Source organism: Saimiri boliviensis, chromosome 13 (assembly GCF_048565385.1).
Source record: "Saimiri boliviensis isolate mSaiBol1 chromosome 13, mSaiBol1.pri, whole genome shotgun sequence".
Lineage (NCBI taxonomy): Eukaryota > Metazoa > Chordata > Mammalia > Primates > Cebidae > Saimiri > Saimiri boliviensis.
In genome coordinates this window covers 99,675,990-99,701,875 of record NC_133461.1, presented here as the reverse complement: position 1 = coordinate 99,701,875, position 25,886 = coordinate 99,675,990, and the positions used below count along the sequence as shown (strand labels likewise).

The 25,886-nt window shown below is 37.1% G+C and overlaps 1 protein-coding gene and 1 long non-coding RNA gene across 2 annotated transcripts in view; one reads left to right on the top strand and one right to left on the bottom strand.

Annotated features, from left to right (window-relative positions):
- LOC141580869 (uncharacterized) overlaps positions 1–25,886 on the top strand; it is a 602,033-nt gene that overhangs the window by 469,652 nt on the left and 106,495 nt on the right. Inside the window, exon 4 of the long non-coding RNA XR_012513274.1 lies at positions 20,383–20,638. This is a non-coding gene — a long non-coding RNA (uncharacterized LOC141580869). The remainder of the gene's footprint in view (positions 1–20,382; positions 20,639–25,886) is intronic.
- On the bottom strand, positions 3,525–24,186 carry ADAMDEC1 (ADAM like decysin 1). The gene is made up of 14 exons (XM_003937180.3): positions 23,888–24,186; positions 17,703–17,821; positions 16,733–16,809; positions 15,688–15,766; positions 13,338–13,414; positions 11,995–12,184; positions 11,709–11,771; positions 10,903–10,974; positions 10,419–10,588; positions 9,950–10,031; positions 9,134–9,264; positions 8,101–8,278; positions 5,466–5,551; positions 3,525–4,234 (listed from the first exon to the last, which is right to left on the bottom strand). Exons 1-14 carry the CDS (start codon positions 23,973–23,975, stop codon positions 4,228–4,230), a joined length of 1,419 nt encoding a protein of 472 aa, XP_003937229.1. The 5' UTR covers positions 23,976–24,186; the 3' UTR covers positions 3,525–4,227.

Below are 25,886 nucleotides of genomic sequence, written 5' to 3'. Positions count from 1 at the left end.
CTCTATTTAAGTTTGCGTGTTATCACAGTATTTATTTCTTGTGTTTATTAAGGATAGAATAAAATTATTTTTGAGAAACACCCTTTATTTGGCTCTGCTTTTCCTATTTTTGTGATTGAGGATGCATTTGTAAGAAGGAAGTCTGACTATCTCAGGAATCGCGTGGTGCATCCCCAGACCATGCTCAACCGGCCAGTCAGGGGCTCTCTTCACAATATTTGAAAAATTTTGCGTTTTTCTCCTAAATGCTTACCTCTAATTTAAATTCGTCGGTACTGAATTTTCAAACCTTGACTCTTACTCTCAGCTTCTTCCCATCTGTCCGTGAAAACCTTGTTATGTTCCCTTTCCTCTGATTTCTCACTGTTTTCTTGTATCCTGGGCCCTTATTATACCTGAGCCAACAGCATGTTGGGTTTGTTTTTTTAACCTTGGTGATGGGTGGGAAGACTTTCTTATTTTTGCAGGTTTCTCTCTTCTTGCCTCTTATTTTATGTAGATGGAGATACTAAAATATAGTTTAATGTGATTTCAGAATGAAAAATGTTGCCAATTTAGGGTTGTTACTAGACGGTGGTAGGTTTGGGGGTGGGCAAAGCTAGGAAGACATTGTGTACAGCCCTCTTCTCTCATTCTCTCATGATGCATTCATTCTTTCTTTCATTTTTCTGGTGTCTATCTGAGAGTTTTATACAAGGTGCTAAGTGGTGAGGTACTGGGCTTGTGGACACCCTTTTCCTTTTTTCTCAAACCCTCATTCTATTGTTTTGTTTTGTTTTGCTTTGTTTTTTTTGAGATGGAGTCTTGCTCTGTTCTCAGGCTGGAGTGCAGTGGCGCGATCTCGGCTCACTTCAACCTCCACCTCCTAGATTCAAGCAGCTCTCCTTCCTCAGCCTCCTGAGTAGCTGGGACCACAGGCATGTGCCACCATGTCTGGCTAATTTTTTGTATTTTTCAGTAGAAACAAGGTTTCACCATGTTAGCCAGGATGGTCTTGATCACCTGACGTTGTGATCTGCCCACCTTGGCCTCCCAAAGTGCTGGCATTACAGGCGTGAGCCACCATGCCTGGCCAAACCCTCATTCTAAAGAAACCTCCAGGAAGAAAGTCCAGTTGAGGGAGATTGTCTGGCATAAGATTCTAAATGTTCACATGAAAATGCCTCCCTTAAAACACAGTATTTGTTCCATATTTTTCATCTGTTCTCTATTTGAGTGTATCACAGCAGGTAAAATCCTCTCTAAAATATCCTTATTCATGGGTATTTCTCATTTGATATTGACTTTCTTAGTCTCAGTCTGCAATGTTATCTTCTAAACCATGCCTTTCATACAATGATCTTATTTTTTAACTTTTTTTAAATTTTTTAATTGATATATCATAATTGTACATATGTTGGGGTCCATGTGATATTTTGATCCATGTGTAGAACATGCAGTGATCAAATCAGGGTAATTGGGGTATCCATCACCTCCAACACTTATTTTGTTTTAAATTTGATTTCTGTAAAAGCTCAAAATACTTGTCTTCCTTTTTAAATGGCCACAGTTTAATTTCTTACTTATTTTTCCAAAAAGCATACTACTGCATGACTTCCCTCATGAAGGTCCTTTCTTAGTTCTGATTTTGTTCCCTCTTCTACCTTGCAATGTCACTTTAATCAGCAAACTCTTCATCAGTTCTCTATTGCATCTTCGTTTCTCACCGTCCACAGCAAAGCAGTTTGATCAGTGAAATCTTCCATGTGCTGCCCCCTCCCTTTCCATAGCCCCATGCCAACACGTGTGCTCTTCTTTGGTCTTCTCTGGGGTGACTGATCTCTGCCTTGACCTTTCTAGCATCCTCATTGACACTCTAGGGAAGCTGGTTTCTCAGACTTTTCTTTGGATGTGTTAAGATCTTTTGAATGGAGTCCTCTGAGGAAGTACACACGTGGACACACGTGCAGAAATGCATATAGACATGTATCTGACATATCTCTTGGTTTCTGTGGTGTCTAAGGCTTAATTAGATTGATCTTTTCAGCTAGTCTAATTATTAGAGGTACATATGTTTTTTTCAATTTGTTTCTAGATCAAGATAATAACCACATTTAAAACATTATGACATGACCTCTGGAGCACTTCATATCTATTTTTCTCTTGGCCAGTTGTGAATGCTATGAGATCTTCCAGAGAATCCTGTGCTAGGATCCAGTGTGCTTAAATCCCAACACAATTTTGGGATTGTGTTAGAAACATAACGTCTTTTTTTTTTTTTTTTTTTTATGAAGTCTGGGATCTTATTGTATTCATCACCCAAATAATGTACATTGTACCCATTAGGTAATTTTTGATTACCTACCCCTGTCACACCCGCCCACCCTTCTGAGCCTCCAGTGTCTGTCATTCCATACTCTACGCCCATGTGTATGCGTTATTTAGCTCCTACTTTCAAGTGAGAAAATGAGGCATTTGGCTTTCTGTTTCTGAATTATGTCACTTACGACAATGTCCTCCAGTTCCAGCCATCTTGCTGCAAAAACATGATTTCATTTTTTGTTATGGCTGAGTAGTATTCCGTGGTATATATATTCAATTTTTTTTAACTTTCATTTTAAGTTCAGGGGTACATGTGCAGGATGTGCAGGCTTGTTAGATACGTAAACTTGTGTCATGGGGGTTTGTTGTACAGATTATTTCATCACCCAGGTATTAAGCCCACTACGCATTCGTTATTTTTCCTGATCCTCTCCCTCCTTCCACCCTCCACCCTCCAATTGGCCCCAGTGTGTGTTGTTCCCCTCTCTGTGTCCATGTGTCCCATCATTTAGCTCCCATTTATAAATGAGAACATGCCCTATTTGGTTTTCTGTTCCTGTGCTACTTTGTCCTCAGCTCCATCCATTTCCCTACAAAGAACGTGATCTTGTTCTTTTATATGGTTGCGCAGTATTCCATGGTATATATGTACCAAATTTTGTTTATCCATTCTATCATTGATGAATATTTATGTTGGTTTCATGTCTTGCCTACTGTGAATAGTGCTGCAATGAACATACACATACCTATGTCTTTGTAATAGAATGATTTATATTCCTTTGGGTACATATCCAGTAAGGACATTGGAGGATCTAATGGTATTTTAAGTTCAGCGAGGTCACCAAGGGGGAGACAGGGCATCCCAGGAGGCCCTTGATTTCAAGGCCCAATCTTTAGAAATAGGTCTCAGTTTCTAGTGTCCTAGGATTGGCATCTATGGAAATTTAGGTGACTTTTATCAATTGCTAAAATTATTTAGAGAAGGAAACCTCAGGAAGGAGCCTAGTTTTCCTGTGTGACTGGCCTCACATCATTCCATTTTGGGCATTACAAGATGATGCAACCTTCTTTTATCAGATCCATATAGCATTGCTTGGCTATCTGTGGCAATATTACCGAATTACCAGAGCGACAATTTCCTAGCAATGTGAGGCTTCAACACTTAACACGAACCTTCAAAGAAGCTTGAAAATATTCAGTTTTGAAAATGACAACACAGAAAATTCTCAAAAGTGTTTTTATTGACACTGCATTTCATTAAATCATTAAGCCTTCTTTGCTGGCTCAATTAAATGGTAAAAAATGTAGACTTCTCAAAATAAACTTCATATATGATGGTGAAGGAAGTGTATATAAGATTATACATGACAAAATAAAAAAATGTTTACATTTAATCATTCTTAACAAGGGATAGAAATATACTACACTTTCAAGCAAAAGGCGAGGTGAACACAGAGGAATAAGATAAAACCTGAATTCTGTTCTTTCTATTGCCAAAGCCTTCACCCATCAATGGTTTTTTTTTTTTTTTTTTTAATAGGCCATACTAGTAAAATGAAAGAAACATTAAAGCACAATATTTGTAATTTAAAAATTCTGGATTAACTGAATAATTCAGCAGTGGGTTTTAAGGTGCTTTGATCAAGGGCTACTTTCTTTTGCTCTCCAAAGAGCAGAACTAAGTCCCAACTTCATGATCTTTAAAAAAAAAAAAATCTGAAAGATTAGGTTTGAACAAACAGCAAAGGTCTATAAGTACATCTATTTACCTGTTTCCTGAACCAATAACAATATAGAAAGTAGAATGACAAGTGAAAGACCAATATGTCTAAATACAAAGGCGAGAATTCACAAGTTTCCTGCACAGTTAGAGATCTTGCTCCTTGTCCTGGCAAGTTGGCATCTCAGTGAAGTAGTCTTTTTGATTCACTCTCTGATTAAAGAAAAAGTAAAGTTTGGAAGCCAGGGTTATTATAAGTTATAAAATATTACGTAATAATGATAATGAAAATCTATAGAATTTAAATTATGTGAATAACAATTCATATTATTTAAGAGACAATATCATTAACTGTATCTTATAAGTAAAAACAAAACAAAACAAAACAAAAAAAACTAATTTAACTGGATTTGAAGTTCCAGAGCTAGTTTTTGGCAGAAAAGAATAGAATTTTAGTTTCCTGAGTCCATCTTCAATTTTCTTTCCATGGTTTAAATTGCTTATTTTGCACAGTAAGGGGCATGTTCACCTTGGGTTCCAAGCCTCTAAATAACTGGATGATTTTTTTTTTTTAAATTTGAATTGCTATGTTTCTGGCCTGGGCACAATTTCCAGAATTCCCCGGAGAGTAGATTAATTCCATGATTCCCAGAGGGCTGTATTAAATGGTGCTTGGTAAATAAACAAGGCTTGGTCCTTAGTTTTGATCTTGCCGACCCGTTCCCAATGAAATGATAGCTGATGGTGCTGGAGTAAATTATTTTCTTTGTACTCTCTCTACAGTTTCACTTTCAGAAAAGATTCAGGAAAAAGGGGTAAAGAAAATGTATTGAGTCTTTCCTCTATTTCTGATTTTTGTTATTGTTGCCATTTTTATATTTAGACATTATTTTTCACTGAAACAAGTACCATATTCCAAGTCACTGGGTTTCCTAGTCCAATTCACATAGGAGATGTATAAGACACAGAGCTAATGCCTGGATTATGACTCATTGAGATACTTCAAAGGAAATAAAACTGTCAAATCTTATAGAATGTTCTTAAATGCTATTGATTTTCTGACAGCATTGCAAATTAAAACTATCAGCTTTTAACCAAGAGTAAAATGAGCTCATCAACTGAGGCCATTTTAAAATACACTTTTCTATTTTCATTTCAGCTTGTATTAAACTTATCACTAATAGGAATTTAAACAGTTTTCAGCATGGATTCCAGCAGCCTTAATCTCACAGATGTCAAAGTAGCTACTTTCTTATGAGTGTTTGTCCACATATCCTTAGTTATATTCATAATTGTTGCTAGTTTTAATCTCCAAAATTGAGTCATTTAAAAAATATAAAATACATGGTGTTTATTGTATTGTAGAATTCAGTGGCATATCTTTCTCAAACCTGAAATAAAAGCGAGAAAACATTTTGGAACAAAGGGAAAAAAAAGGTCTTACATGGTATGGTTTGAAGTGTCCCCTTCACAGTCAGTTCCAGACTTCAGTTTACAGGTCAGGGCTTCGCAGCAGAGATCGGTGCATTCCTTCAAAGCACAAACACAAAGGAAAAAGGTGGTTCAGCCTTTTCTTCCCATAGATTAGGTGATAGAATTCTGGCACAAGATGGCAATGAAATTTTATTTTTCAACTAAATTACTCTGATAGACAAATTCCAGTGAAAATAACCAACGATATTGAAAAACAGAAAAAAATTATTATTAACGATGAAGACTACCCCTTAAAAGGTGAGAAATAGTATGGTTCAAGTATTCCTCAAAAATAAATTTTCTCTAGATGTATGATGTGTAAGTCCAAAATAAAAAAAAAATTGAACATACTCAAAGGAGAAAGGAAGTTAAGAAAATAAACTTAGGAAAACTTTCCAAAGTGCAGGAACTGCATGAAGAGCTTGTACATAACTTGCCTCATAAACTTCAAAGGCAGCTTGTCTTTTAAGGCAATACTTAATATTGTGAAAATATCAGTGCCCTTCAAAGTTAGATATAAGTTGGATGCATTTCCATCAAATCCTAAGTGTATTTGCGGGCAAATTTGCAGCAACAACGGTTAAAAAAAAAAAAAAAAAAAAGAAGAGACTTGACATTAAAATGCATTGTCAAGTTGCCATCTTTAAAGTAGTCTGATACCTAGGAGAAATATCTAGATAGAATGCTTGTTTTTAAAATCTAAAAAAATAAAAAATAAAAAATAAAAAACCTAATTATGTACCTAGGAATAGCAAACTGGCAATCATAACTGTGAGAAATTAGATTATTCAATAAAAGTTACTATATAAAGCATATATACTACTTTTTGGATAATAAAACAGTTATTTGGAAATTCAGTTGTTCCTAAGCCTGAACTCTCTAGTTTTATTCAATTACATAAGAAAAAAAAAATCATCAAGGTATGACAATAATACAAAAGTTGACTGAGATGCTTCAAGAATTTTAGATCTTACATTTTGTGTATACAATGGTTCTCTCTTAGCCTCTTCCTTCATCCTTTCTCCCTTTCCTCTCTATAAACACATACCATTTGCTTGCTGAAACCAGGCATACCTAGAGTTATCAATATATTCAATTGTCTTCCACCCAAGAAACCATAGATGGAGTAAGCAAGTAAGAATGAGACAAACGTAACTCTAATTTGTTATAAAATGTCAAATCTTTTGTAAAATTCCATGCCTCCTTATAATAAACAGAACATTTGCAATATTCATCACAAATGATTAAGTTATGCTGTGTAGTCTTCAGATGTAATCTAACCACCTAAAATTTCTCAATAAATACACTGCAGCGTAGTGAGTTCAGATGCCAAGTTCGTTGTCAAAGAGCATCGTAAATAATGGATCCTTTTTGGCTGTATCCTGCTTCACCAATGATTAGCTGTTTATCTTTGAAACTAGCAACTTTTCTGAGCCTCAGTTTATCTCTAAATTTGGACAATGACAGCATTTATCTTGTATATTTGTGAGTTAATAGAAGAGAGATGGAGTATATGAAAGTAATTTTCAGATTATCTGATACATGCAAATCTCTTCAAATAGGAATCCTATTATTTGTCTTAAAAGAAACTTGTTAGGACAACAGAAATATCCTTCAGAAGCCAATCGGATTGCTAGTGATCAGCATTCTTTAGAGCACACAAATGCCTTGAAGGAGTCTGATTTATATGAATTAGCAGAATCATAGTGCTTATTCTGGATGTTCTATGTTAATAGCTCATTTTTCTACAGATTTTTGTGATTGTTTTTTTTCTTTTTGTCTTTCTTCTCTGTTTTGTTTACCACCTGGTTTACACACTGGCTTGATGTGAAAAGACCAACTCTCTCTCTAAGTAGAACTTACTTCTGGAGCTCTAATTGTTACTACTCAGCAAATGATCAACTGTGACATTACATTTTGGAAAGATCATAAGTGACATTTTATAGTTAATAATTTACTTCTTTACATATAACTTTATATAATTATGTTAAAATCATGTCCTGGTTTTTGAAATGCCTTTCAGAAGATTACTAAATTAACACCCATCAATGATAGGCTGAATAAAGAAAATGTGGCACATATTTGCCATGGAATACTATGCAGCCGTAAAAATGGATGAGTTTATGTCCTTTGCAGGGACATGGATGAAGCTGAAAACCATCATTCTCAGCAGACTGACACAAGAACAGAAAACCAAACACCACATGTTCTCACTCATAAGTAGGTGTTGAACAATGAGAACAGCGGGACACAGGGAGGGGAACATCACACACGGGGGCCTGTCAGTGGGTGGGGAGCTATGGGGGGAATAGCAGGGGAGGGATAGCATTAGGAGAAATACCTAATGTAGATGATGGGGGGAAGGATGCAGCTAACCACCACGGCACATGTATACCTATGTAACAGACCTGCACGTTCTGCACATGTACCCCAAAACTTAAAGTATAATAATTTAAAAAGTGAAAAGAAAACACAAGTGCAAATCTACTTTTTACTATGATGCCAAGTTTGTCTTTAGAAAGAATTTCCAGAAGAACATTGGAAAACAAAAAAACCGCACAATTCTTCTGCCCCAGTAACTCTAATAAATAATAAATAAATAATACCTTAGGGGAGCCACAGTCACAGTCTTCTCCCACCTCCAGAAGGTGGTTCCCACACACTGGTGTTGTCATTATATTTGTAGGAATAGGCGCTTGCAGCAGGCACCTTGGTTTCTGAGATAAAAGGTATCTTTCAAAACGTGAGCGGCAAGATGTACTGAAATCCTTTGGGAATTTTGAACTGTAATCAGAAGAAAACTCAAATAGTATGATACACAGTGTGGTGCCTTCTGTGTGATAAGAAACACGAGACTCTGACACATCTAACTGTATTACTGAGCTCAACGGAAATTCCAAATTCAGCAACCAATTAGGACTGCATTGTATTAAATGTGGTGGGTGGTAGGGCATGCATACTATGATATTTGGAATTTTTTTCATAGAGCTCAAGTCGTAGAGCTGGAATGATTTCAGTTTCCGTGTGGCCATTTAATATTGTTCTAAAGGACAGCAGTGATGGCCATCACCATTTGTTATTATCTACTCATTTTGCATTGAGAAATGAGGGGCAAGAGACGATAATAATGAACCAGTGAAGGGAATTCGTTGCAGGCTTCTGACCTCTATGGAAATATTTCTCTTCTTTGTAAGCATTTGAAGAACAAGGTATGTTTTATTTATTTTTCTATCCCAAGTATTTGCAAAGTGTCTGGCATTCGCAGGCAATTCATAAATATGCAAAAATTGATTGACTGGCTGATCGATGATGGGAGTATAAGAAGATGCTGTCATCATCTTAATGAGATTAATATTTTTAGAAACTGGTTTCATTTTAAGTTGATATTACTTTAAGTTAAAATTTTAAGGTCAACATACTTGCAAGCTCTATGTTGGCATATTTGGAAATCATTCTTTAAGATTTCCAAATATGCCAAGTTAGTTGTTAAAATTTGTGCATCACGAGACTAAACGTTGAATTAATGGGATGCACAACCTTTGGGAAAAATATGCCCATTCAACATCTATAGACCGCATCTGAATTATTTAAGATTTGGAAAAAAAAAAACCTTCTGCTTCTGGGATGACAAGCTCTCACCTCAGATACTGATTCATCACACAACTGCCGGAGGGACACTTGGTAGTGAATGGAACATCAAGCATACCAAGGACATGGCCCAGCTCATGTGACATCACTCCTACAAGGGCCACATTATTCTTTCTTTTAGCCTGGAAAAAAGTAGACACATATATTTCTTTTTTTATCCAGTTGTTCCCAATGTGCAGCACTTCAAAAATCGCTTGAGTGATGAAAACTAGTAAATCATTAGCTCCTTTCCCTGTCACTATGTATTGCAAAATGTTGAAACAGCATTTGAAGTGGTTGGATTCTATGAATACAATGCATTTTATTCAGTAAATATTTGTTGCACTAACGGATAATACGTTTTCAGTAAATCACAGTGAAATTAATTACACTCTTCATAGGAAGTACTCATAGGCACCATATCAGAGATCTCCAAAACTTACTGCCGTGATACCTATGACATCAGAATGCTTGGCCACATGACACCTGTAAGCACCCCTCTTCCTTGTCTAGCATCTCTGGCCATAGATACTGGGGATAACTAGTGTTAGTCCAGGCCACAGAGGGTACCTGGATTCCCTTTCTGTTCCAATATTCCTACTCTGATTTTCTAACATGAACTGAAGAATGACATCGCACCTTCTAGCAAGGCTGATGTAAGGTGATGTTCTGTTTCATAATCCAAGGGAATCTTCATTGCAATGACCTACCAGTAGCATCCTTTCTGCTTTCATTCATTAAGGAAATGCTCATTTTGCTAATTCTATATAAGGTGTTTTGGTGGCCTTCATAGAGAATCACAGGGAGCCCTAGTATGAGTTTACGAACCTCAATAACAGCAACAGAAGATGGGGAACACAGGGAATTTGAGGCTGCCATTCCCACACGTCGATTGTTGAAGCCAATCCCGCTGTATGAAAGTTCAGATACTACTGTCACAATCTGAGCCTTTGTAACCATTAGCTTCTGTTAATTATGTTAATGAATTGCCTCACTGCACTAGCCCTTTTATATTCACTGAGCCCCGCCAAAACTTCTATTCCATAGTGTTATAATAACCACAGATGGTTATCTTATATCCAAGGGCTCATTCCATCATCTGATTATTGATCCAATAATCTTACAGGTGAATTGCTACTGGTAGATAATACTCTGACACTTGATCAGTTGCTACTGGTAGAATGTCAAGCACTCTGACAATTGATCAGGGAAATATTACAGAGAGGAAATCCCTGCTAAGGAAGCTTGGGTATAGCTATCCATTCTTCCTACATTTACCTGGCAAGCATGTGCTCACCTGAGGAGCTGAGCATGGTCGTGGATCTTCTTCTTCCCCAGGTTGGAACGGTGCCATGTCAGGAAGTTGTTAAATGTGGTGGCTGTGCTAGGCACCACATTTATCTTATCCCCATCAGACCAGATTTCCATACCTACCAAGGCCACGTGAACATCTATGGTGTTATAAATCTGTGGAAAGAGTGTTTATCCTCATCAAAACATTCAGGATTCCTTTCACGTTTGAGAGCTTTTGCTGACCACAAGTGATAGATAAAGTGACGAATCACAAGTAATTAATTTTCATTTTGAAAGTAAAAATGTTTAAAGTTGACTTTGTTGCAACATATGTGATTTCACCTTGATGAGGATCCTTGTTCTGCTATAATTTCCCTGAACTGTTGAACTCAAGGCATTTGTGACCTTTGTAACTTCTTGTTGGTGAAATCATAGGGAAGTTCCAGGCTTCTATGCAGAAACATGAGGTTTACACGATAAGGTCTTACCACATTAAGTAGGTTCATCACATCGAACACAAAGCTTCTTATGAGAGTTAGATTCTCCTTATAGCTCGTATACTGTAAAATACAAAACACAAACTATAGTGAAACAGCAAATTAAACTGAGAAGCTGATGGCATAGAGGATTTCACATTTTAAGAAAATTATGCATTTCAATATAATCAACATCTATTCATTCCATAATTAAATTATGTAAGAGTGTGTTCTGGCAAATTCTATTTCAAATGTTAAGAGTTTTTTGATAAAAGTTAGACATACATGTGAAATTTTAATGTTCTTCCTTTTTAAGTTGAATAAATCAAATAAACAATTTTAAGGTTTTTAAACCAAATCATGTGGCTAAAATTTGATTACAAAGCAGTATTTGCTAGATAGAAATGTAGATTCTAGCATTTTCCTTTGAAAATGCTTAGCATCAATATAATTTCTAAGTTATATAGAGTTCTGTGTTGATTTTATATTTACATATTATTTAAATATATATTTAATTTTATATTAAGATATAAAATATATTTTAATGATACATTCTTTTTATTTTTCATTTTGTGGTTGATTTCCTATAACTATCAGGTATTAAGTATTTTGCCAATATCTAAATATTTTCGTGGCAAATGGATATTAAAGGGATGAGGAGATAATGACTATTGCTGGTAAGGCAAGTAAACAGCCAAGACACCCAGGTGGACAAATGCCACATTATTAGCTAAAATAGTTTATTTCTTGCTTTTGCTTGATAAGTAAACTTAAAAGTTGACTTGACTGGCTGAGAGGCCCACGTGTGTCATACTCACAAAGGCATTATCCACCACCAAATACAGATCAATGTATTTCTGTGCCCGAAGAAAGTCTTCTTGCTTTACAAAGAATAAAAGAACATTGTTAATTATTATCTCTATTCTAAAAGATTCCAAAGCTTAAAAGGAGACTTTTTTTTTTTCCTAAGAGAGAAGATAAATAGGAAAAGAAGTAAATAATTATAGGCTTAATACATACTACTCATTTCTAAGAATAGTATTATATGGCCTATCTTTGCTGAGACAGTTGAAGTCAGTGATGAGGTTAGGAAATGATATTTACCTCTGGGCTTTTAAGGGATCTAGACATTCGAACTGTGCCATGTTCCCTGCCAGTGCTCCTCACACTGGCACACGTGTGGTTGGCTGGGTCTCGTTCTTCCTGGTTAGATGTAAAGACGGCATGTTCTTCCTGGTCTGTGCTTTTCAGAGGTTTTATCAGGTATGTTTGATGGTGATGTGTGAAGTATCCTCTGGGAGACATAAACACTTCTATTTCAGGATTCCTGACACACAGATTCATATTTGCTGCCAAGAATGGATTAATTTCTGCACTTCCATCGCAGTTTCACACACAGCCTTGTCATTCATAGACCTCTCAGCTAACTTTTGTTAATCTAATTTATAATCAGTATTTGTCAATATAAAATGAAGCCTAAGTTATTTACCAAGAGTAGTCTGAACAAGAATTATGAAGATGAAGCAACCCCAAAGAATTTGGAATTTGCACCATAAGCTTAGTAATTTTTTTTCTTAGTTTATTGATTGACTTAACAAATATTTATTGGCAGATCCTAGGACTGTAATAGAAAATAGAGTAAGAAAATATTTAGATAGGAAGAACCCCAGAGGGGAGTATGAATGATCAGGTCAGCCAGAGTAACATGCTGGGATTAGAAATAGTTTAAGGAATCCTTCTTTCTATGATCATAATAGCATAATAATTTGTTCATAAATAGAAGGTGACTCCATATAACAAAATATTACAATGCCAGCATAACTGTTAAAAATTATGTCCCTGAAGGTATTTCATGACATGAAAACTTGTCATGTGTTATGAGCCATGTTGGAACAAGAGTGGGTTTTATTTTTTATTTCAACCCTGTGAAAGAAACATTTGTATGTATGTATATAAGAGTGCACACATGACACGATGTTACTAAGAGTGATCACTCAGAGGTTGACTTTTATGGTAGTCGTTATTTTCTTATTTGTGCTTTTTTTACTTTCCAAACTTTCTCTCATTGGCAAGAATCACCTGTGTAAACAGAAACACATACACTTCTAAAATTAAGTTCAACTGTAACAATTTTAGGGTAGAATCTTAGAAAACAGGAAGTAACTGTTTCAGAGAGTAGGGTGGATAAACACAGAAGTAGATCCAGATATCATCAAGGTCCAGAGTGTAGCATTCTTGTTTTACATTGCTACGCCTGACTTCTCCTAGAGCGGCAGATTATGAAATGATTGTCAGGGTGATACTTTGTTCTTCACTTAAACCACATATATTCAGCATTCCAGCAGTGAACAATTTACCAAAATAGTAAGAAGACAATATCCAGTAGCACTCAATTCTGTGTAACAAAAAGCTGATTGATCTTGATTAATTTTAATAGTAGTTCATACCTCAACCCATTGCAGGTACTAATGCTGGCAACAGAACTCTTTTCATTTAGGATGCTTCCTTTATAGTAACAGTGTTCCTGGAGTGGAAAAAAGAAATTATGCTTTAGAAATGTGTTTGCGTGTGTGTGTGTGTGTGTGTGTGTGTGTGTGTGTGTGTATGTGTGTGCGTGTGTGTGCGTTTGTGTGTGTGTGTGTGTGTGTGTGTGTGTAAACTCTGAGAATACATGTGGTGCAGTTGTGAGGAAAGCCACCATCTTGAATATGTAAAAAAAGTTCTTCAAGTACTGACTGTGACCAGAACAATTTCCAGAAACACAAAGAGCAAGAACCTCAGAGGTTTTTGGAATTGCTTCACTGGAAACTCTATATTTGGTGGCTGAGCTGTTTTTCTGACATTAGTTTACACTAAGAAAGAGTCCAGGGAAGTTAAACCTAGGTGGGCTCACAGTGAAAGTGGATGAGTTTTCTGAGAAGTAGCCAGTCCTCTTGGGATGTATAGATCCCAGTGGGCCCTCAGGTTTGGGAGCCAACGTTCAAGGATTTGACTTTCCTGTGCTGAATCTCAAAGGCACTGTGCATTACAAATAAGTAAAATGAGACATCTATTTTTAGACTGGGGAATCCTCAAGATTTGATACCGTCACTCCTGAGCTCCTCAGACTGATTTAATCACTGTTTTATGTTCTATTAGTAGAATCCCTTTATCAGCCTCAAAGACCCAAAATTATTTGCCTACAACTAGAGATTCAGACATGACTGTTGGCCTGCATCAGCAAAGTTAGGGGGTCTCTTTTGTGGAGTGATCTAAAAAAGATAATGAAAAAACTCCGGTGCAAAGTAAGTTGACCTGCCTCGGGGTCTGAAATTCCAGCTGTGGTCTTTTCTCCCTTTTTGGAAGAGATCTTGTCAACATCAACATTTTCTCATAAAAGACTTGAGAAGATTCCTCATTAATGTATCATCGTCAGCTATTAACAATTGAGCATGAACTAATTTATCGGACACTGTCTGCTGAAGATAGTGTTAGCAAAATTTCAGATGTTCATGAAATAAGTTTTGATGAGCATAGGGAACTAAGAGCCACCTTGTGGCAAAAGTCTTTTGTCTTTTTTATAGAGAAATACATGTTTAGGGTACGTTGGAGGATGGCTCTGAGAAACTTATCAGGAACATGAACCCGTCTGGATTGGGATTCGTTGTATTTGCTTCCTGGTCCTCTATTCCATGATTCTTAATGTCTAACATTGGGCCCTGGTATTATCTACAGGGTGATGGTTTAATCAGATATAAAAATATTAATTATATAATTGATATTCCATTGCTAACCTCAGGATCAATGCATATACCTCCAGAAAATAATAGTGATGTGAAGTTTCAAGTACCTAGAATTCTTCTTCTAACCTATGGATAAAATGGTCTAGGGACAAGCGGACTTTTGGTTGCTTTTAAAAATGTGACACTTGGGGCCGGGCACGGTGGCTCAAGCCTGTAATCCCAGCACTTTGGGAGGCCGAGGTGGGTGGATCACAAGGTTGAGAGATCGAGACCAACCTGGTCAACATGGTGAAACCCCGTCTCCACTAAAAATACAAAAAATTAGCTGGGCTTGGTGGCGCATGCCTGTAATCCCAGCTACTCAGGAGGCTGAGGCAGGAGAATTGCCTGAACCCAGGAGGCGGAGGTTGCGGTGAGCCGAGATCACGCCATTGCACTCCAGCCTGGGCAACAAGAGCGAAACTCCGTCTCAAAAAAAAAAAAAAAAAAAAAAAAAAAAGTGACACTTGGAAGCCTTCTTCTGCTGTGCCTATGCTTTAAAAGCTGAATGTGATTTTCCTTAATGTTGTCTCATTGGCCACAGATGAGCACCTTGCTTTCAAGTCCTCTGATTATTTTTTGAAGTTGTTCTTGGAATTCTGAATTTTATAAAATAGTTGAGTTCTTTTGGGATATCTTGTACCGAGGACACAACTTCCACAGAACCCCTGAATGACGCTGGGGCACAAATGTGCATAAAGGACCATAGCATTCAGGGAGAAGCTATTAACTGCTGTGGAAGTAGGACGAGCCCCATCCGCTGGAATTTACCTCAAGGCTGTGAATCTTCAGTCAGCCTTGGACATATGTTCTTATACAAGTAATGAAAAGCTGCATCAAAGCTTTGAGTTTGTCTGAGTAGAAAAAGATGTTCAAGTTATCAGAAGGTCAAGGAAGAAAGTCATTTATATGTACCACTCTTTTTACCTTACACTTTGTATATAATTTCCTAGGAAATCAACCTTCTTAGGCAACATTAGTACAAACTAATAACATCTAAAACTCAACAGAGTCCCACAAAGTGTTTGGACCCTACCATGTTCTCTGGCTTCGTGGTAATTTCCTCTCCTCTGGGTGAGTAAAATGTTTCAGTGTAGTCTGGCCCCAGGAGATGCCTGTACAGAGCAGAGAGCGGAATGAAACATTCTTCATGCAGAAAGGTGAAACTTCCCGACATGAACTTCAGCACTAAAAGAGTAGTAATGTCTAAAAGTTCGAGACCAGCCTGGCCAACATGGTAAAACCTGTCTCTACTAAAAATACAATAATATTAGCTGGGTATTGTGGCAGGTGCCTGTAATCCCAGTTACTTAAGTGGCTGAGGCAGGAGAATTGCTGGAACTCCAGAGGCAGAGGTTGCAGTAAGCTGAGATTGTGCCACTGCACTCCAGCCTAGGAGACAGTGCAAAACTGTGTCTAAAAAAAAAAAGTATAGTGTCTAAAATAGCTAAGATTGTGACCTACTGATGCTCTTTCAACATTGGAGCTTTCCTGCTGAAGCAAATCAGAGAGTTCTTTCTATTAAATCTGAGGGAGGAAGTCCCTTCATTCTCCTCATCTGCAGATTCCCTGTCTTCAAATTAGTCATTTTGAGATTTCTTGCACCAAAGACACAATCTCCATAGAACCTCTGAAGAGTGCTGGGTCACAAATATACATAAAGGACCATTGCATTCAAGGAGAAGTTTACTAATTGCCGTCGAACTAGGAGGAGCCCCATTCCCTGAAATCTATCTCTAGGCCATGCATCTTGAATTAGCTTTGGACATATGTTCTTATAAAGGAATGGAAAGCTGTATCAAAGTCTTGAGTTTACCTGAGTAGAGAAAGATGTTCAGTAAGTTCCCAGAAGGTCGAGGAAGAAAGTCATTTACATATGCCCTTCCTTTTCTCTTACACTTTGTAAGTAATTTCCTAGGAAATCAGCCTTCATAGGTAACCTTGGCACAAACTAATATCATCCAAAGCTCAAAATGTCCCATGTCTTCTGTGTCAAACCACACTAAATGGATCCTCAAAAGGATCCCTCCCCAGTTTCATAATATAATCCCCGGATGAGACTTTTAGGAGGTAAAACTTACTTGGTTTTTTGTAGGGAGAGAATGACTTCTTTTCCATTTAAGATCATCTGATATTGAACTTCAGGATCATATCTTTCCTGCAAACATTTAATTACATCAAACAATTTATATTTTTGAGAATAACTATAATAATTATAATGATATGTGTAGTATGTATTAGAAGAACAATTATAAATGCATATGGGATAAAAGCAGTTCTGTTTTTTTTAAAAATATGTAAGACAAAATATAAGTTATACACTAAGATGGACTTCCAAAAAGTAGCATAATGTAGTAATAACACCTATAGATTAAACTAACTTTAATACATGAGATAAGGATTTATCATTTGCCCTAATGTTTAGTATATGGTCCCGGGATCATCCAGGGAACGAAAACAAGGTGTATATTTTTCTTACTTTAAACACAAACCAAATACACTTTAAAAAAAAACAACAAAAACTCACAACCCACTAAGAATTAGGTAACAATTATGAAATGAGGAAAATATTTGCAACAATGCAATAGTCAAAGAATTAATATCTTTAATCAACAATAAAAATATTGTGTTAACTACTGATACAAAGTTTAATTCTTCACAATTGACAAAATAGCTGAGGGAAAAGACAATTCACTGGAGAAAAGGGGTGGTGTGAGGGAACGCCATGAGCTTCGTGAGGCTGGCGAGGAACAACATCTCCATTAAAGATGGCTAACCCTCCTGGGCGGCTCTTCTCACCCTCAGATTTGGAGACATGTCTAAGCAGCTTTATCCTTTCTTATCAAGTGAGGCTGTTGACTCTCTGCTGCTTAGCCATAGAGGCATTCTGAGAAATTGTGTGCAGTCTCCTGAACAAAGGGGAGTTGTATATATGGGCTTCAAGGTGAAACTATTAGATGTCAACTGTCACATCGCTTCTGTTAGTGAAAAGGCTTTTTATTGTCTCTTTGGATGATTGTATCATCTCCCATAGCCATTCACCTTGCTTACCTCTTTGCCATGCTTCTCTGTATGGTTGTTCTCGATCTCTCTTTTATGTAAAATGTGTAGTTTTTTAGGAGAAACTATTTCATGGAGAATTAATTCAGGTGTCTGCTTTATGGCTATTGCTAGAGAAAGAGAAATAATATTCACATAAAAGATCTAAAGGTTTCAGTTTTAGTTGTGTTGTCTTTTGTTTTTACTTCTTGGGTTGCTAAAAGGGCACTGAAGACTGCATTCCTGTTTGGACAGCAAATATTTCCAACAACCAGCTGATTCTCCTACTTCAGCTTTGATGACAATGATTTTTTTTCTCTCTCCCCCCCTCCATTTTGAAAAGACGTGAAGATTATAAAACAGTTCTTCAGACAATCTCTCAGTGTATGCAAACTCTGGACCACCATACCCAGAAAGGACAGGTTATGGATTAAGAACAGAGGTTGTGTGAGCCTAGAATTCTGCCTGTAGAAACCCATTTTCTTCTTGCTTTAGAGTCCTCTTAAAAATTGTGAATTTTTCTCCCAATGCCCTCCAAGACTTTTTCTTTTTTTCTTTTTCATACCCTTTTTCCTCTGAAGCACAATCCCTGACTATACACTCTAAAAATAAAGTTTTTCACTTGTATATAAGGCTTTATTTTTAGGCAAGATGAATCTACTAGCAGTTATTTTATTCCTCAGTTTGACAATAAGCTGTGATGCTTTTTCTCTCAGTGTGTTCCCTCAAGACTTTTGATTTCAAAGAAATAAAGATTTTGTTGTCCTCTCTTTGAAGAGTTTTAAAGCATCAGAGAGGAAGTAGGAAAATTGTGTATAGACACAATGTTCTTCTTGATGTACTTGAAATTACATTATATAGACAGATTTTCATTGTTTACAAATAGTAGGAAAGAAATGATCTTGGAGCCAAAAGATGCAGTCTTATGCTTTTAGCCAAATGACCTCATAGAAGTCACTTTAGTGTTAGTTTGTTGTCTAAAGTAAAGGTTAGTGTAAAACTTGAATAAGATATAATATATAAAATCATTTAGCACCCTCTTAGGAAGAGGGAAGCATGCCTCTTCTCTTTTCTCTTCTAATTATTCAATCATTCATACAAGGTTAGTCTTATTTCTGAATGCTCACATTTTCAAACACACAGATTGTGTAAGACCTGATAGACTCTTAGAAAATTTGGCTGTGAAATGGGGGCCACTGGAGAGTTTGGAACAGAGAAGTAACGTCATCTGACTTTCGTTTAATAAGCTTACTCTGTCTAATTTGTCAAGAATGTCATGCAGAGAGGCAAGAGTAGAATCAGAGAGATCATTAAGAGGATATTGCAGTAATCTAGGAGAGAGGTGGTGGTGACTGGGATGAAAGTGGTATCAGAGGAAGGAGTGAGATGTGGTCAAATATTGAATATATTTTAAAGGTGAAATCAATAGAATTGGTGAAGGATTGATCATAGAACATGAGAGAAAGAGAGGAATCAAGGATGACTCCATATATTTGCCTTGAGCAAACAGAATTGCCACTGACAGACGTGGGGAAAGGTGAAAGAAGAACAGATATGTGGAAAAGGTTCTAGGTTCCCCTGTGTTCTTTTGAGATGTCTTCTAGGCATCTGCAGAGGACAAAGCAACTCCATGTTGGATGCTAATCTGCCCACTTGGCTTCTGATTAATCCCTGTTCTGGCAGCCCTCTAAGATTTCCAGTATATAGCTCCTTGTGTAAGAGCAGATACTTACCATAAATCTTGTCCTTAGGTCAAACAGCTGTGATGTCATCACACCTCAGTTTTCCCATACATCTATTCTGAACCACCCCTCCCCTGCAGTGTTAATGCCCTGGATCTGGAGAGTAATCGAATGGGGGTCTTGTCTCGCCACCACCCAGGACACAGACAGGGCTGCTCTTTGTAAGTCCCTATTAAAACCGTTTTCCTAAGAACCTGGATTTTTTCGCCTTTTTCTTTGGCCTCTCATCTTCCTTCAGCTTTGGGGCAGGTTTGAACAGACCTGCCCACGACATAACAGCATCTAAGTGGATTTGTTGAAAATAAAGTGTACATTTTATGTGGAAGCAAAAAATTGGGAGTTGTCCTCTCGTGGATGGTACTTCAAGCTAAAGATTAATCTCCAAATGAGTGAACGCTGCTGCAAAAGAAAAGAGTGTCAGTCACTGATCCCTGGGGTATTCCAACATTAGGAAATTGAGAGGAGGAGGAACCAATAAAGGAGGCAGTGTGAGGTAGGACTTCTCCAGATGAAATGGTGTGTTTCATGCCAAGGTAAAGCAAAGAGAGAGGAAGGAGAGAAAGAAAGGGAGAAAAGAAATGAGAACATGATGCCCCCAAAATGACCACTGGATTTCACATCCTTGAAGCCGAAAGAGCAGTTTTTGGTGGAGTACTGAGATGAAAACTCTGCAGAAGCAGGATAGAAGAGAATGGGATGAGACTAGATAGAAACTATATGGGCAGCACCTTCTGAAAGGTCAGAAGGTTCTGCAGAACCTGTGGAAGGCTAGCTAAAGGGAGCTTGTTCTAGAACGCGGAGACAGAGAGCAAGGAGCAGGTATAAGGGAGTGTGGGGGAATTTGTCTTAAACAGGCTCTTTTAATTATGTTGACCAGGAACTGACCATTGATGATTCGTGTGGCTGACATTTCCCGAAAGGAATTAACAATGAATGTTAATTACCTACAGGTTGTGTTGGCTCCAGGTTTTCGGCATTGTACCTGCACTGAATGCATAAAAGCAAGCGGCTCCAGCTCCTGGGGGCTGCTCTCTGGCCACCAGAGCCAGGCAGTCACCCAGCTGCTCTTACACTGTGTACCTGTATCTGAATATTCATTTCATCCGTCAGCCCGGGTCTCTGGAGCAAACCCTGCAGATGGTGCCCCGTTTGAGGAACGCTGCAACGAATCACGACAGAACCCTTGAAAACTGAAGTGACTGCGCAGTAAGTAATTGGCGCCCGCTGGGAATTTTCAAGTTCGGGGGGATTTTCAAGCTAGGGTTTCATCATGGGATGACAGCTATCAGCTCAACAGCAACACTATATAAAAATATTAAAACAGCTGCTTAAAGCTATCAGGGCATTGGTCTTGGAGGCCCATTTAAGGGACTTAATGCAAACTCTTGTTTATTAACCGTGGTTCCCAGAAGAAGGCACGTTAGACCTAGAGCCCTGGGGGCACGTGGGGAGAAATCTTAAACAGCATCATGCACAAGGGCAACAGGTCCCAGTAACGTCTTTAACATTATGGGCCTAGTTAGGGCTACTTTGGCCCTGCTCTACCCAGAAGAGCCTATAAGGGGAAGGGAGAAAAAACCATCATCTACCTTATTATCCACTGCCTACTCCTCCCTCAGCACCACGGTTACAGGGTTAAGGTGCCATAGAGGAGACAGATTTTACCTGAGACCCTTGCCCCAGTAAATTGGAAAAAAGACAAGGGATGCTCTACAGACCATGACTTAGGCAAGCGGCATTAGAAGTGACGCAAAGCCAACAAAGCAATTGGGTACATGAATCCATTACTTTCCACACTTAGAAAGAAATAAGAAAAAAGCGTTTGGAGAAAACCGAGCTGCTAGCCCATTTATGAAAGGATTAATTGAGGCCATAGCAAACAACTTCCATATGACCCCATGGGACTGGTTAGTGCTACCTAAGACATCTTTACAGGCTGGTCAGTACTTCTCTGAAGGGCAGGACATGATGAGTTCTATGAACAACAAGCCAACCAGAAGCAATTATCCAGGCAAAACCTAACAGCTGCTCTCCAGCCACTAAGGCCAGGCAGTCACCTAGCTGTTCTTAAACAGCATAACTGTGTCAGAGTACTCATTTCATCTTTCGGCCAGGGTCTGCAGGACAGGCCCGGCAGAGGAGAGAAAACAGCATGTTAACTGGCAGAAGAGAAAGAAAAAGGACATTCCATTTAAGTTGGGAGACTTTTTGTATGTTGATGGGAATGATTCCCAAGAGAATATGGAAGAGATAACGTAGGGAGGAGGAGAAATACTAGGTCAGTGTCCTTGTATGAGAAGGGATAAGATCTAGAGAATAAATGGAGATGTTAAGCCAGCACAGATAGGTCACTTACAGGAGCAGAAGGTAAGGCTGATCATACAGGGACAAGGAGCAGTAGATTGGTGAATATGGTGGAACACCAGCTGAAACCTCTGGTAGTCCTTCCCATTTCCCCCGGAAACTTCTGGCATCATTTATACACATAAAACCAAACAAATACAATGCTAAAGTTCATTTTGTTTAGTAGTTCAGTGAGTACAGGTTTGTTTGAATATGATGGTTTCATGCACTATGAATAATAATGATAAGATTTTCTGGAAGTTCCAGAAAGTTGTGTGCTTCAAAGAAGAATGATTAACCAGGTAAAATTATTAACCTGATAAGATTGTATATGGATAAACATAAGAACATTACCAGGTATAAAATTATCTAGCTAACTGCAGTCTAAGGAATATCTTCTAAAAATAATAGCTTTTCTTGTTAACTATTGGGTTATCTAAAGTAATTTTCCAAAGTAATAGGGAGAAATATTTAAAAATTCAGGGCACTTGGGCACTATGGGCTTCATAAACTATCATCAAATTCAGAAGCATTTTAGCAACATTTTCAGCAGAATTTTGAAAGAACAATATTAATACAAACAAGTTTCTCTTTCTAGAAATTCAGCAGTGAGTATTTTGAGGTGTCTGTGAGGAATGAGAGAAAAAAGATGTGTAGAATTTTTAAAATTTCAATTAAACAATTCTATTTCATTTTATGTTGTGTGACTTTAGGCACAATTAATTCTCATCAGACAGCACAGGCACAGCTGTTCAGTTGGTCAGTTAATGTTTTCTTTTGTTTAATAATGCAGTTATGACGCATTATATCTGATTTTTGTTTAATAATGCAATGATATAGGATTTAGCCCTCATTCTATTTTAAACTCTTCCCTGTCATTCATCCTGGCAAAGTCTTTGACCAAGTTGTGTCTTTGGATAAATGATTGTCTCCTCATGTGGTAGAAAATATCAAAGGATTCAAACTTTATTCAAGATGATATTGGAGATGATTAGGAAGTTCTCTTAAGTACATGGATTTGATTTTTGGCTGGGAAGTTAGTTCCACGTTGTAATTGGGATGGTATGTTTTAGAAAAGAAAATAATAAATCTAGCAGGATTATTAAATAAGAAATACAATTTCAGAGACATCCTTGCTAAATTATTATGCAAATCACAAAGTGTTGACTACAAGCCTGCCTGTATTTTAATATGGATTGAATAATTGGATTTGAAAAGACTTCAGTGAGCTATGTGTATGTATGGCATAATCATTAGTTTAATAATTACTATTTTATCTTTCCTTTGGGTATATTATTGATGTTGGACAATGTGAGAAATGAAAGAGAATATAAAGGCTAGAGCCAGCCCTTTGTATGCAGCTTTTGCAAGGCAACATTTAGGCAAGTGATAATTTTGTGGGGAGCTTGGATAACTCGTCAGTTATATACTTTACCTTTTTCGATATAGGATTTAGCACAAATGCGTGCAGATTTACAGCTTGACTTTTAACATGCTTATCATGTGACTGCTAGTAAAATAACCAGTGACTTGAAAATTATTTGTGGCATAATAAGAGTGTATAGAGTGATCAGCAAACTGGTTCATCTAAGAATAATCAATCTCAAAGACAAAAAGGGTTATTTTTCCAGAACTAGTCATTTTGACCCTGTCATTCTGATTTTAGGAATCTTTCTCAAGTAAATTTCCCAAAGTGTAGATTTTTTAAACAGCCTTGATTCATGAAGATGTTAATAAAACTTTATTTACTAGAGAAAAGACATAATGAATGGAACACTATGTAGCTTTTGGTTCATCTGTTTTGGAAAATATTGTGCAAACATAAAACTTATTAAAACATACAACAATTTGAGAAAATATGACTAATTTTATAATGCATGTTTCATATAGTGGGTTAAAATACCTTCACTCAAAATTATATATATATACACATACATACATACATATGTATATATAGTTTGCTTTTGCAGAGAGAGAGAGGTAGAAAATGTATCAAAATGCCAATGGCAGTGATCTTTAGATCACAAAAACGTGTGCCTTGTTTTTAAAGGCATTTAAGCATTCATCAGATAATTTGACCTTCATATAAAGTGCTGATGTGATAGTACTTACCTTGAGTTTGGACAATGAGCCAGAGTGCAGACAGCAGGACCCAAGACATGGTGGCTACTGCAGGTAGCTGAGAAAGCTCACGCAGCATGAAGTCGTGGTTTCCCCAGTGTCTTATATTCCCCAATTTATCTTTAGAAGTTGAACAAGAAAGTGAAAGCCCCCACTTTTTGTGTGGGGTTGGGGAATGTTCCGTAAGAGTGTTGGGAAATTGTCAAAAAATCAGTGTCAACATCATGAGGACGTTCCTCATTGAGAGATATTTATGGCTGTGGTTATAGCTTGTTAAGGACTCACATCTGGACAGTGTTTGCCCTTGATACTCCTATAGCAGCAGGAATGTGTGAACTGAGACTGAGGTGCTCGCAGGCATACCTACATACTCAGCAAACTGGACCCGCACGATTGCTGTTCAGTATCCTTATGGAAATCAATCCACATATTTAGAACATATATCAGTGTTCTGTACATATTTTGAGGAACTGTCACAGTGAACACAGAATCTAAAAAACAAGCACCAGGCAAAGTCCTACAAACCAAGATAGTGTAAATATCTCTAACGTTCAGTCTCCTTCCGTGTCAAAAGGGGATGCTGATAATATCAACTACCTCAAGATTCTTATAAAATGAGTTTGCCCACACACACTTATGCACATGTATGTAAAATTGTAAAGCAACATGCATGTATAAGAAATGTACAATAAATTTAAATTATCTCGACAGTGCTAGCCTTAACCAAACTATACAACACATGAAGTAAGTTTGAGGTGTACTTTGTCAGTTCTATCTTAGAAAGTAACAATGTATCTCTGACCATAATATTGTACATTTTCCTGATTGTAATAAAGTTTATTGTAGGGAAAGAGTTGGTTGTCCAATGATCTGACATCAAGAAATAACTTGTGTTAATATTTTTACAATTTATTTTCATTTTTTTTATGCAGGAAAGAAGGAAAGAAAGCTAACCTTATTATACAAAGGGCTTAAGAAACTTACTTTTTTTGTGTGGCACTATAACACAAGCATTCTCATGACATTGAATATTAAGACATCATTTTAATTCTTTAGAAAATATCATAATTGGTACATATGCATGTGTTGAGTGTCCATGTAATGTGGTGTTGTGTATATTTATTTAACTGACTTTTTAATTATTTCTTCAGGATAAATGTCTTGAAGTGCTATTATTTAGTCAAAAAGGATTAATCAGCTTGAGCTTATTGGTATACATTGACTTAGTACTTTTCAGAAAGTGAGGGGCAAATTAAATTTTCATGTGTAGAGTTTTCCCAATCTAAAAACCCATACCTTCTAACTGCTGAGCTTACTTTTCACTGATATATTTAGCAATTTCGTAGCATCTGACTGGAAGTTTAAAAACCCCCTCTCTATGTCTATTCTTCATTTAGTTGCTCTTCTACCTTCTGTTAAAAGAGTAGCATTTTCTCTACACTTTTGCATTTCTCTTTCTGGTCCAGAAGATAAACCTTCTTCTTATGTCCTTTATGAACCACCATTAATATTTTAACAAAGTATAATGCTGATTATGTCTCTATCATCAAATAATAAAAGAATCCTGGAATGGTGAACTCTTACCAGTGCCCTACCCTTTGCCACCTGACATGTTGTTGTCAAGTATTTTAGTTTATCATTGATTTTGACCCCCATGTTAATCATTATTATTTTCTTGTGTGTTTTCTACAGATGTTTGAAATTATTCATGTGTATCAACTTCTGTTATCGCAGGTACTTTTAGCAGTAGTTCTTATTTTTTTTTTTATTAACTGTCTTCTTCATTAAACATATTATTTTCTATTTCCATAGGTTTTTGGGAAACAGGTGGTATTTAGTTAGATGACTGAATTCTTTTGTGGTGATTTGTGAGATTTTGGTGCATCACCTGAGCAGTATACACTGAACTCAATTTGTAGTCTTGTATTCCTTATCCGCTTCCCATCCTTTCCCCTGGAGTACCCAAAGTCCAACGTATCATTCTTAAGCC

Coding starts and splice junctions, on each gene's coding strand:
- ADAMDEC1 (XM_003937180.3), bottom strand. CDS start 23,975: ATGCTGCGTGAGCTTTCTCAGCTACCTGCAGTAGCCACCATGTCTTGG. Junction 17,822..23,887: donor GCTCATTGTCCAAACTCAAG/GTAAGTACTATC, acceptor CTCTTTCTCTAG/CAATAGCCATAAAGCAGACA. Junction 15,767..16,732: donor CTCTCCCTACAAAAAACCAA/GTAAGTTTTACC, acceptor TGCTCTGTACAG/GCATCTCCTGGGGCCAGACT.